A 12319-nucleotide genomic window follows, 5' to 3' on the forward strand; every position below is an offset into this window, starting at 1 on the left:
GCGATGTGCCACTTCTGAACACACCAACATAATAGCCACATCAAACAAACAAAAAACCTATTTACACACACACACATTTACACTTGTTTAATTTACACTTTCAGTCATTGTATCTTCTAACCAATGAAATATGCTGTCATGATATAATGTAAACCGGTTTTAAAAACTGCATCGTGATACAGGGTGAAATAATAAGTTTGTTTTTTTGTCTGTCAGCGTGGGACTTGGATGTTTGAAAGAAGACTGTTTTACATAATAAAGGACTGAGCTGATTTAAATTCTGGACCCGACATTAAACAAGGGGTGCAGTGCGAGATCGGTTTCACAATGTCATGAGAAACTGGATATCTCTTCAGGCTTCTCGTCTCTGAACACTTTAACAAGTCTTGATTTTGAAAAGTGTTCTGAGGCTCGACTGTATGTAAACTCACAGGGGATCTTAAACAACAAACATGGTGCTTCCTGAAGAAGGGAAAGTTTTCGATCATTGTCAGGAAAGGTAAGCAAGTTAAAAAAAGTTTTCAGCTTTAATACTCTGTTTACCAACTTATCAGTCAGCGCACATATTCAAAGCACAAAACTGTTAAAATAAGGTTTATGACTGATAAATGTGTTTGTTGAAACGTCGGTCACGAATACAAGCATAAAGTTAGTGTATTCTTACGACTGTTATATCCTGTGGAGTAGATCTAAATGTGTGTAACACGTACATGAAAATATAGCTTCTTTTGTTTGATGAGCTGGAGTGACCTGTCTTTTGCTTTTACAGAAAATACGCTGTCAAACAAAAGGTTGCTTTCGCTGATCCAAAAGCCCTGACATTGTTGTCGGTTCAACAATTAGAGCCATGTGATGAAATGAAAGCAGCCACCTAAACTACTGCCAGAATCCGAGGTGGGGTGCGTACGCGCCGGTTAAAATCCATGTTGGCTTTGTGTGTTTCAGTGCGGTGGCAGCAGCTCAGGAGTCTATGGCACATGAGCAGGCAGACTGTGAAGACGCTTTAGGTGAGTCAGAACTCTGCAGGGCAACCAGTATTGTTTTTCCCCTGGGCATGTCTTTGCAGTTTTACTGGACCCTGAACCAGTTTACCTTTTGTTTAGAAAGGACAGGATTTGTTTTCTGCTCTATTTTGAAATCAACATTTTTATTTCCCCCTCATTTTTAGAAGAGATAAATATAGCAGAAGATTTTGCCGCCACATCTCTTGCTCCAGCTCATTCCCTTTGGACGACTGACGCTGGAGGCTCGGTACTGTTGAGGATAGATGATGGATGCCCAGAGGAACCTGTCACAGTTCACCAAATGTTTAAAACCGCAGTCGAGAAATATGGAGACATGCACGCACTCGCCAGCAAGATCAGCAACAAGTGGGAGAAGATTACTTTCTTGGAGTACTATCAGCTCTGCCGGAAAGCTGCCAAGAGCTTCATCAAGGTATATGATCTCAAAATATTTTGAACATGATGATAACATGATTTATTATTATACTTCTGCAAATGTTAAGAGAAAATATTTGTTGTTGTGGTGCAGCTTGGATTAGAGCCGTTTCATGGAGTGGCAATTCTAGGATTCAATTCTGCTGAATGGTTCTTCTCTGCTATCGGAGGCATCATGGCAGGGTAAGAAACACATAACTTGTTGTCATAGTGTGGAGTGGACCTCCCCTCGGGTGTCAAGCTGCACCAGCAAGACAGAGCTGATGATTGGGGGATGGAAAGATGAAGAAAAAATGAAGATAGAATTTTAAGAAAAAGGTCATTTTCTTATTGTGGAGCACAACATTCAACTTAACCTTTTGTAATGAGGATTAATTTAATTGCTAAGGTTTTGTACAAATCCACAAGTGTGACGGCTTGGGATTATATAAATACAGATATTTCAAATTGAAATGACTCATCTTTCCACATTTTTAAAAACCTCTGATTTTACAACAACACGTGGGTTAACCACCAAACTAAATCTGTCAGAGCACGTGCACGTGATATTTTGTACTGTACAGCTGTCAGTGTGCTTCATTTTTTTTAGTTCCTTACACTTATCTGATGCAGTGGCACATTGAACAACTTCTCCTTTTCTCCATTGTATAATAACACCTGGTGTTAACTTTTGCAGAGGTATCATGACTGGAATTTATGCCACAAACTCACCAGAGGCTTGCCAGTATGTGGCGAGTGACTCCAAAGCGAATATTGTAGTGGTCGAAAATCAAAAGCAACTGGATAAGATATTGCAGGTTTGGACACACACACGTGGAATTGCATGTTATATAGCACGGGTCTATATTTTTGCGGTGAAAAGTTTCACTCTTGCTGCCACAGGTGCGAGACAGCTTACCCCATTTGAAAGCCATAGTGCAGTACAGTGGGCAGGTTGAAGAGAACATCTCAAATCTCTATTCCGTAAGTCCTCCTTGGCATTCCCATGACATAGATAGAAACATCTGCTGGTTTTAGTGGTAATGCAGCTGTTTTTGAACAGTGGGAGCACTTCATGGAGCTGGGTGTGGAGGTTTCTGATAAAAATCTGGACGACATTATCAGCAGCCAGAGAGCCAACCAATGCTGTGTCCTGATCTACACGTCGGGGACGACCGGCAAACCCAAAGGAGTCATGCTCAGTCATGACAACGTAAGCTTTCGCTGTTCTCGTCGAAGTCTTCTGAGCCACGTCACAGGTTCACTATTTCACAGCTGTTGCGTGTGTAAACTCATCACGACTTGTTACTGTAACGCAACTTTGGTCACTGTTCACACTATACAAATGTAAACTAACTAAGGTAACAATTTGTGAACAAGCACTTCCACTAGAATTATGCATGAAAAGGAATTCTACTGATTTACCTGTGGTCTTTATTTTAGGCTGATCAAATCGACGTGTCGACTTCATCTGTTTCTATTAAAACCGATTTTAAACAAAGCCAGAGTAATCTGAGAGTGATTACAATTAATATCTGGTTAAAATTATTATTGATTTTAGGACAAATAAATGATTGGCTTTCAGGTTTTGTCTTACAGGTTGTAAAGAATTGTAAAGAATGAGAAAGGGGGGGGGGGGGGGGGGGGCTGCATGTTTGAATAACAAAAAAAAAAAACCCTATCTTTAAACAGAGAAACTGTTTATGGCATCAAGCAACAGTAACTGTTTGTATTATTGCAGATCACGTGGACTGCCAAGAATGCCAGTCGGGCTGGAGACGTGCAGCCGGCCGACACTAAACAGGAGTCACTGGTGAGCTACCTGCCTCTCAGCCACGTTGCTGCTCAGATGTATGACCTCTGGACAGGCATCCAGTTTGGTGAACTGATCTACTTTGCACAGCCTGATGCCCTGAAGGTAAATGATCATCAAACACACATTGAATCTGTTGCAAGACATGTCAAGGTCGACAGTGGATTTCATGGTGAGGTCATTATGAGCTCTCTTACTTCACTGCGTGAATAATTGTGCAAATGAGAGTGACCGTCTGTCACTGTCTGCTTTATGATGGACTGGCTTTTAGACAAAGGTGAACCCAGCCTCCACTCACAATTCAGCTGGAAATGCCCTTCAGGCCCCTGTGATCCTGAATTGGGCAAAACAATATAAAATATGGATTGAAGGTCCCGCGACAGACTATGTACTTTGCACTGTAACTGTGAAATACATTTTCAGAGCTTGTTTGGTTGATTGTAAGGCAAATGTTAGAAGTGGAAAGCAGTAATTGAATATAGAAGGAGTGGGTTAGCAGATGAGCCTCTCCCATGTTGTGGTTTTATGTGAAATATCTGACTCTACTCATTCTTCATGTGAAATGACCTTTCCTTGAAAAAAACATGAAGGAAAATATCGTTGGCACATAGATATTTTATTGCTGATGACTCCCCCTTTATATTTCAACATTTTATTTCTTTCCTTCATTTTTCATTGTCTCTAAAGGGAAGCCTGGTAACGACATTGCGGGAAGTTTGTCCTACATCTCACATGGGTGTCCCGCGTGTGTGGGAAAAAATGATGGATAAGATAAGATATGCCATTAGTCAGTGTGGATACGTGAAGAAGAAACTGGTGACATGGGCAATGTCAGTGAGTCTGGAAGTCAATCAAAGGTTTCTGCAAAAGTAAGTTGAGGAATTTAGCTTGAACAACTGAAATGTGTCTATTGTATCATTTGCTAACTTCTCGTATGGAAGTAGTCAGTGTTCACTTTGATTTGATCCTTGTTCAGTATTATTAGTGCAAAGATGTATTTTCAAATAGAGATGTATTGTTTAATGTATTATTGATATTTTTCCCACTTTGTAGGGATGAGGAGAAACCCTTCCTCTTCTTCCTGGCTGACAGCCTTGTGCTGCAGAAGCTCCGGGCGGAGTTGGGCCTTTCCTGCTGTCAGAAGTTCTTCTCTGGAGCTGCACCCATCAGTGCTGAAACAGTGCAGTTCTTCCTGGGCCTGAACATCCGCTTGTATGAGGTCTACGGCATGAGCGAGAGCACAGGGCCTCACTTCATGTCGGGTCCTCAAGCTTACAAACTACCAAGGTGAAAAGTATAGTCTTCATTTTAAACTTCTGTGTATCAGATAAGACTATTCCATTTTTTTTTAATTATTGTTTTGGCTTTTTCCAGTTGTGGAAAAGTGGTACCTGGCTGTCGATATAAAATGACAGATGTAGACTCCGAGGGCACGGGGGAAATCTGCTTTTGGGGTCGCAACATATTCATGGGATTCCTCAACATGGAAGACAAAACCAGAGAAATCTTGGATGAAGATGGGTGGCTGCATTCGGGAGACTTGGGGAAGATTGATGAAGAGGGTTTCCTGTACATCACAGGAAGGATAAAAGGTATCAACCATTCTCAGGGCTGGCAGGGCCTTTGTTGAATAAACACGTTTTAATTTGACACATAAACTGACAAGAAGTTACAAGTGTCCACTCTTTCCATCTAGAGTTGATCATCACAGCTGGAGGGGAGAACATTCCACCTGTCCCCATAGAAGAAGCCGTCAAGGCCGAGCTGCCAATCGTCAGCAACGCCATGCTGATTGGAGACAAGAGGAAGTTCTTGTCCATGCTTTTAACCCTGAAGGTAACTTCACATATATGGCCTCTTTATGAAAACTTGAAATCCCAGTGATCTAAAGTCAAAATCTGGTATTACATTTTTCACTCCGTAACTTTAAGACGATTTAATTTCAGTGTTGCAGCAACACAGAAACCATGGAGCCGACGGAGGAGTTGAGCCTGGAGGCCGTGGAGATTTGCAGACAGTTGGGCAGCGACGCAACCACAGTGTCCGACATAATCGAAGGACGAGACAAAGGAGTGTACCAGGCAATTCAAGAGGGGATAGAAAGAGTGAATGCAGTGGCCACCTCTAATGCCCAACGCATCCAAAAGTGGACCATCTTGAGGAAGGACTTCTCCATTTCTGGAGGAGAGCTTGGTGAGTGGAGCACAAAACTGATCAATCAACTCACAAACAAGTCCTTGGTATTTTTAATCGCAATTTCTAGTCCTTTCAACCACTATTTCTGCTGATTGCTTTCTTTCCATTGATAAAATACCAAGACTTTATTTCATTCACGTTTCCTATTTATGTCATGGAACTGCATATTCCCTGAGCTGCATATAAAAACGTTCTGCCATCCATAAATTTCGAGACAGAGATTGATCGAGGCATTTTCTTTTGTTGTCGTTTTCCAGGTCCCACAATGAAGCTTCGCCGGCCCGTCGTCTTGGAGATGTACCACAAGGTCATAGAGAGTGTTTATCAAAACTAGAGTCAAAATGAATGACTGTGTTGTGCATGCATACAATGTAAAAGCATAAGGATTCAAGAATAACAGCAAAAACAATACTTTATACATTTTTAGATGTTTTATTTGATATTTTAAATCGTGACCAACACTCTCAGCCACTCAATACATCCTCTCACATGCATACATATTTCTCTTGAACTTGTGTAGCTAGACAATTCATTTTAACTTCTTAAATTATTCTAGCTGAATTTCATCATGGAATTTGAGTGTTCTGTGTATTGTTTTCTTTGGGATAGTTACCCCCCCAAAACCTCTCATGTAATCTCCAGCACTGCTTTATGACACATAAGAATCACTTTTTAAAATATTGAAATTTCGGGCATGAAATTGCTAAATCCATTTCCTTTAAAAAAAACAAAAACAAACATCCATTACATTTGCAGGAGGAATGACATTGTCATGTAAAGAGCAGCTATTGAAAAATATTGTAAAGTTTGCAATTGTTGAAGCCTGCTTATGCTTAAATGTTCTTTTAGATGTGAAGCACATATAAGGAGAAGCTAGTTTGATTTTCTGATTCATTATTGTGTTTTCTCAAATCATCCGTTATAAAATAAAATTATGTCAAATACACTAAAAGTCAAGATTAGCCAATGAGTACATGAAATTCACCACAAACAGCTCACAATCATCACAAAGAGTATGCCTATCATGTTTCGAGAAACTGTTGGTCAAAGGTTTTAAGACAGCGCTTGGAGAGTGTGCGTAGAGAATAAATAAAACATTCAGGCTCTGTAGTTCCTGAGCTCTTTTTAAATACATATTTTGGTGTGCGGATACAACATTGCGTTAAGTACGGTAACTAAAACCCAAACAATAAACCCCTGACCCGACCAGAATCTTCTCAGTTCGCATCCCGAACTCTTTGACATATTGCCTCTGTGAATTCGGAGCACTTGGAACTTCCTCCCAGGTCTTTGGTGAGAACCTTGCAGATAAAACAACACAAGTGTTAGAAATCTGTACAAACCAAATTTGTCAATCCAGTCGAGAAGATTACCTTCTTGTCTCGAATGGTGTCAAAACAGGCTTTTTCAATGTTGTTGGCATAGTTGTGCAGTCCCATGTGTCGCAGCATCATGACTGCACTGAGCAGCAAGGCAGTGGGATTGGCCATGTCTTTGCCTGCGATATCTGGAGCGGTTCCGTGGACCTGAGGAGGAAATTACAATCCATCGATGTGGTCAAAGCTTCTGTAAAACGCTGCACTCGATAATCATTAATGCCAGTCAGTAAACATGTGGAGAAGCAGTCGTGTGAAGAAACCAGACATACCGACTCAAATATGGCCACACCATTGGTACCAATGTTTCCACTCGGGGTCACTCCTAGACCCCCAATTAATCCAGCACAAAGATCACTGCAATGACAAGCACATTGGGTAAAGTGGGATCTGGGCTTTTGGGGGGATTAACCTTGGTCTTTCAGTAATATGGCAGTATTTAACTTTGTTCAAGAGTCTCATACACTGGAAAAAAAACAACAACTAAATGGACAAATAAAGCAAACTCGTCTAATTCCATGCATTATGTACATTCATTTTAATTTGATTCATTCGTCTGTATTGACCCGCTGCGGGTCCATTGGGGGAGGATCAAAAAGGGTCGCATGTGGCACAGGGGCCTGACTTCTGAGTGGAAAGAATTTTCAGAGATTGATAGGATCTTTTCAATTTTCCCCAACAAAGTCCTTTAATACAGATTTTCATAAACCGTGAGTGATTTTTGCCAACATTCCTTCCATCTTTTGGCAGTTGCAGTGACTTTTATCTGAGTGATCAGCTTGAAATTTAGAGATACCCCTGAAGAGCTGGAGGAAGGCGTCGCCACAAACCTATGTGGACTAAGCGGAGGAGAAAAAAAAAAATTGGACTGCTGCCTTGATTCCAACACAGCCTCCTTTTTCTTCACTGGAATCTTTACTCACCTCAAAATGTCACCATACAGATTTGGCATCACAAGCACATCGAACTGTGTGGGGTCCTGCACCATCTGTGAGTGTTGTACAAACAAAGTTCCTTTCCATCACCACTGCTGAGTTTTACCACCCATCTGAACCAACGGCGAACTAATACAAGGGTGAAAACGTGAGACTTACGTTAAGGCACACAGTGTCCAAGTACATCTCGGTGAATTTCACATCTCTGTGCTTCTCAGCCGCTTCTCTGCACTTTCGCAGGAAAAGTCCATCTGACATTCGCCTGAGTGGACAGTCACTTCATGTCAGCAAATACACTTGATGAAAAGGCTTATTATTATGTACTGGAACACAACTTACATGATGTTGGCCTTGTGAACGGCAGTGACACTGGCTCTCTGATTGTTTCTAGCATATTCGAAAGCATATTCTGCAATGCGCTGGCTGGCCTGCTCCGTTATGAGTTTAATACTCTGTACAACTCCATCGACAATCTGAAAACAGAAGCATCAGTAGTTCAAATACTTGGACAGAAGGATGAAATCTGTGTGTGTCTTGTGACGGGTTTTGTTTTTAAAGAGTCTCACCACATGTTCAATCCCACTGTATTCCCCCTCAGTGTTCTCCCTGATGGTGACCAGGTTCACGTCGGTGTAGGGGGTTTTGTAGCCCTCGATGGACACACAAGGGCGCACGTTGGCATACAAGTCAAAGGTTTTCCTCAGCAACAGGTTCATGGAGGGATGGCCAGCGGCTATCGGCGTCTTCAAAGGACCTGCATATTACCACTTTATTACCTCTCAGTACAGAAATACCTTTTTTTTAAAAGAAGGATACACTAAAACTAATAAGTCAGTCAGTCAAACCCATGAATGCCATCAGGCATGTTGGGAAGCAACAAAGGATCACCACCCTTGTCTGTTGAAGAGGTCAAGAAGCCAATTGCACCCAGTAGTGTTGAGTTCCTCTATTTCCATTTACGTAACGGGAGTTTTACTCCTGTGTCCGACCCCGAAACTCACTCGTCGTCAAGCCTCTACCCTTTGACCTCTCTGGCATGTGTGACTCCACCAGGAGACAAACCTCCGCCCAGCATAGCTCCAGGGGTCACTGAGACACACAAGCCCACCAATCACTGCGAGGTGGCAAATCTTTTGGTGAGTAATATTTTAAGGCCATTTTATGACTTGGTCGTTTCTTAGAATGGCAGACTATGTGCGATGCTTAATAAATGAGTCAAGAGCTACATGAACAGAGAGCTTAGAAGGAAAAGCAATCATCTCAGCACAGACAATTCGACCCATTATAATTGTAAAAATTGAAACTAAACAAGTTACCTTTTAGGCCAATTTTGTTCCTGTCCATTGATTCTTTGGCATCGGGAGGAATCATCCATTTCCCACCAGGTCCTTTAATTGCAGTAACATTTCTCTCCTCCCATTGAATTGGTGCCTAAAAACAAGTGTTTATATGTCAATACAAGCAGTGATTTAGTTTCTATGAAGCCTTTATCAATATGGAAAAATACTAATAATTAGTATTTAATTTCGTTATTAGGATTAAATCCAAAAAGTTATTGAATTCCTCATTTAATTTGAATAGTCTACTACAGCCTTATAGGTTGGCTTGTTAATGTTCATGGTAAGATAAATCTTTACTGTTTTTTTATATATTTTATTATTCCGCTTTCATTACTCACTTTAGCTGCCTCAAATATCTTCATAACAGCAGAGGAGATCTCCGGACCAATTCCATCACCAGGGATTAGAGTAACGGTTTGCATCTGGGAGGAGAAACAAAGATTAAAAAAAGAAAATATTCCCAGAGTTAATGCATAATTTCAATGCAACACAAACACAAAGTGACAACAAGTAATATTGGAGAATTACATAAATACATACCCCACGGACGAACGTCCGAGACTGAGGAGCCTCATTTCTGAAAGCACCGACTACCCGGGACACCTGTCAATCGAAGAAGCCAAAAAACAAACATCACAAAACTGTTGAAGTGGAAATTTTTACAACATTTTACAACAAATAAAACATCTTAAAAATTAATCTGATAACATTAATTTAATAGAATAAACAATCTGGTGATGTTCTTGACCCAAACTGTTCACAGCTGATGGGTTATGACAATCTTTAGGACAAAATAAACATAACTGTGAACATGATGGAGAAATGGACAGATAAGTCGATCAGATCTGCGTGTGAGAGGTTGTTAGTAAGTAAAAAATGTTATATCTAAAGCTGCTCACAGCTATGTCATGGAAAAAATTTATTATCAATTGAAAGAAAGGAAAGTGTGAAAATGAAGGCCCTTTGTGATCTTGAAACATTATTGAAGGGTTTGCCAACTGGACAGTCTGATCTCAACGAATGCAAGGAAAAATTAGGTAAGTTTCTTATAAGAGTGACTAGCTGATGAATCCCTAATGTTTTCTTAAGCCTGGTTCTGGAGGCCACAGCCCTGCATGTTTTAAACGTCTCCTTGACCTGACCCTCCAGATTTAGAAGGTCAAGCTCTCTGATCAACATCTATTTCGTTAAGTGTCAGATCAAGGAAATATATAAAATCATGCAATGCTCATTTTTGCTAGATTACAACGCATTAATGGCAGCAGTGCAAAAGCAGAGAAGCTCTGACTGAAGAAAAAAAATACAGTGCAAAAGACAAGGCTTTTTTCACAATCGAATAGCAGCACTACTGTGGGATGTTGCCTGCTAACTTGTACTAATATAGCAAGAACAGTCAGCATTTGAAGGGTTTTACATAAGCTCGACTTACTTCCTGTGGTTTGATTTTATCCTTGTCATTGATCGAAAAACCCAACTGTCTTAGCAGATTAAGTATCTGTAGATGATAGACATTCGTTTCCATAACGTAGCTTGTTTCAGACACATGATCAACGTAAGCATTCAAGTTAAATGTTTTACTACAGTGCAATATAGTAGTAATAAGGGATGAAACAGGTATTTAGCTAAGCAGCGAGCTACATAGCAGTCAGGGGCGAGGTTGCTATAGTAACTACAAGCAAGTGAACGGTGAGTTAGCCGTGAGCTAACTGATAGCATTGTGCTGTTTCTGGGATTTCGGCAGATTCCGGCTATGTGACCGACAGTCACAGTTTCTGCCATAACAAAATATAATCCGAACAACAGTACATGCAATTAATCATTCACCATTCAGGGCATCATTTGCAGTTTTTCCGTATACATACCGCTGACCTCCACGCTTTCCCTGCCATCCTGAGCTAGCCAAGGTCGACACAGCTGAAGCGCGCAAGCTGGACACAGGATATCCGCTGTAAACTTTCAAAACAAAACCAGATTACAACGTCTGTACCGCACTGGTACCATCGCGATCAATCTTCACTTTAATTATTTCGTCGCAGCATGTTCTAAGTATACAGTGTCTCATTTATTTCAATTTCTATATTTTGGAAATAGCAATTTATTAAGACTCCCTTGGCTCTTATTTTGGAGGTATCCATTTCGGAAGTAGCACTAATATTCCGACGTGTTACATTGCAAAAACTATAAATTTCACCTGTTTTACATGGAGATACGGAGAGGTAAATCAAAACTGCTTGATAAAAGAGACAGTTTACGACAACACACTGTCTGACATTGCTAATTTTAGATCTACATTTCCCTGCTTGTTAGACCACTGCCCACCAGCAGGTAGCGCCAGTGGGCAATATACGGTGATACTGAACCCATACTGACTGTGTTTTTCGTGCAACATAAGGCTTAATATTTTGTTTGATGGGCGTGGGTGCACAATAATTCACCTCAAAATATGACCATTTTCAGTCTCTGGAAACATAATCTCACATTTTCCAACTAGTGAGTTGCAAATCTAGGCTTAACTTGTCAAATTTCTTGACTAATTATTACTCTCACCTCCTATCCATGGATATCGATTACAGAATTCTAAGCTTTCAAATTTTAATATTGGCATTATTCAAGACAAATGTAGGAAGTCGTTAGCTCAAATGAAACGTTTATACCATTATTGTTGTGAAGCTTGCATGTTTTTCCACTTTTCTTTTGTAAAAGAAAGACATGTTTATTTTTCATGTGTGTGTGTACATGTGTGTAGTCACCAAATTTCCTCCAGTCAATTTATAAATATGTGAAAAGATAAAACTACACTTTTGAAGCCGAGTAAGCATTTTATTTAAGTTGAATTCGCACATAATAAACTCTATGGTATAAAACAAGTAGAAACAGCTGATTTAATCATTCAATCGCTTTTTGCTAAAAAGTCAACATATCAAGAAAGCACACAGCGCGTTTCACAAGAACTCCCCAAACTATCCAAGGATGCAAAATGGAGAAAAAGCTCTTAATCACTGAACATGATTAGAAACTCTTAAGCAGCATAGCTCTGAGCAAAAATGCAAGCTACATGGTACAAAGATGCACACTGTGCAAGTAAAGATATTGTCGAACCAAACTTGAGGGCCGTCAGTAAAAGGTAAAGGTTTTCTTTAAGCCAGGGCTGAAAGCATAGGATGCGTCTAGTTTCAACAAATACCACACCCTGCAACACACAGCACATGTCTGGCAATGACAGTTATCAAGCATTTGGATA

The 12319-nt window shown here is 40.4% G+C and overlaps 2 protein-coding genes across 2 annotated transcripts; one reads left to right on the forward strand and one right to left on the reverse strand.

Annotated features, from left to right (window-relative positions):
* Positions 1-896: 896 nt before the first annotated feature.
* acsbg1 (acyl-CoA synthetase bubblegum family member 1) lies at positions 897-5761 on the forward strand (the record flags this gene model as incomplete). The annotated part of the gene is made up of 13 exons (XM_080504742.1): positions 897-1007; positions 1169-1437; positions 1534-1622; positions 2116-2236; positions 2322-2402; positions 2482-2631; positions 3160-3336; positions 3919-4100; positions 4285-4518; positions 4606-4823; positions 4928-5067; positions 5178-5424; positions 5685-5761. The coding sequence occupies exons 1-13, from the start codon at positions 971-973 to the stop codon at positions 5759-5761; spliced, it is 2022 nt and encodes a 673-aa protein (XP_080360868.1). The 5' UTR covers positions 897-970.
* Positions 5762-5852: 91 nt separating this feature from the next.
* On the reverse strand, positions 5853-11008 carry idh3a (isocitrate dehydrogenase (NAD(+)) 3 catalytic subunit alpha). The gene is made up of 11 exons (XM_080504343.1): positions 10941-11008; positions 9619-9681; positions 9417-9500; positions 9055-9169; positions 8305-8492; positions 8078-8211; positions 7898-8000; positions 7727-7791; positions 7076-7160; positions 6801-6953; positions 5853-6728 (listed from the first exon to the last, which is right to left on the reverse strand). The coding sequence occupies exons 1-11, from the start codon at positions 10965-10967 to the stop codon at positions 6645-6647; spliced, it is 1101 nt and encodes a 366-aa protein (XP_080360469.1). The 5' UTR covers positions 10968-11008; the 3' UTR covers positions 5853-6644.
* Positions 11009-12319: the final 1311 nt, after the last annotated feature.

This window comes from Blennius ocellaris (genome assembly GCF_963422515.1).
Source record: "Blennius ocellaris genome assembly, chromosome: 11".
NCBI lineage: Eukaryota > Metazoa > Chordata > Actinopteri > Blenniiformes > Blenniidae > Blennius > Blennius ocellaris.

Coding starts and splice junctions, on each gene's coding strand:
- idh3a (XM_080504343.1), bottom strand. CDS start 10,967: ATGGCAGGGAAAGCGTGGAGGTCAGCG. Junction 8,212..8,304: donor ACAGTGGGATTGAACATGTG/GTGAGACTCTTT, acceptor TTCTGTTTTCAG/ATTGTCGATGGAGTTGTACA. Junction 7,792..7,897: donor TGGACACTGTGTGCCTTAAC/GTAAGTCTCACG, acceptor CAACACTCACAG/ATGGTGCAGGACCCCACACA.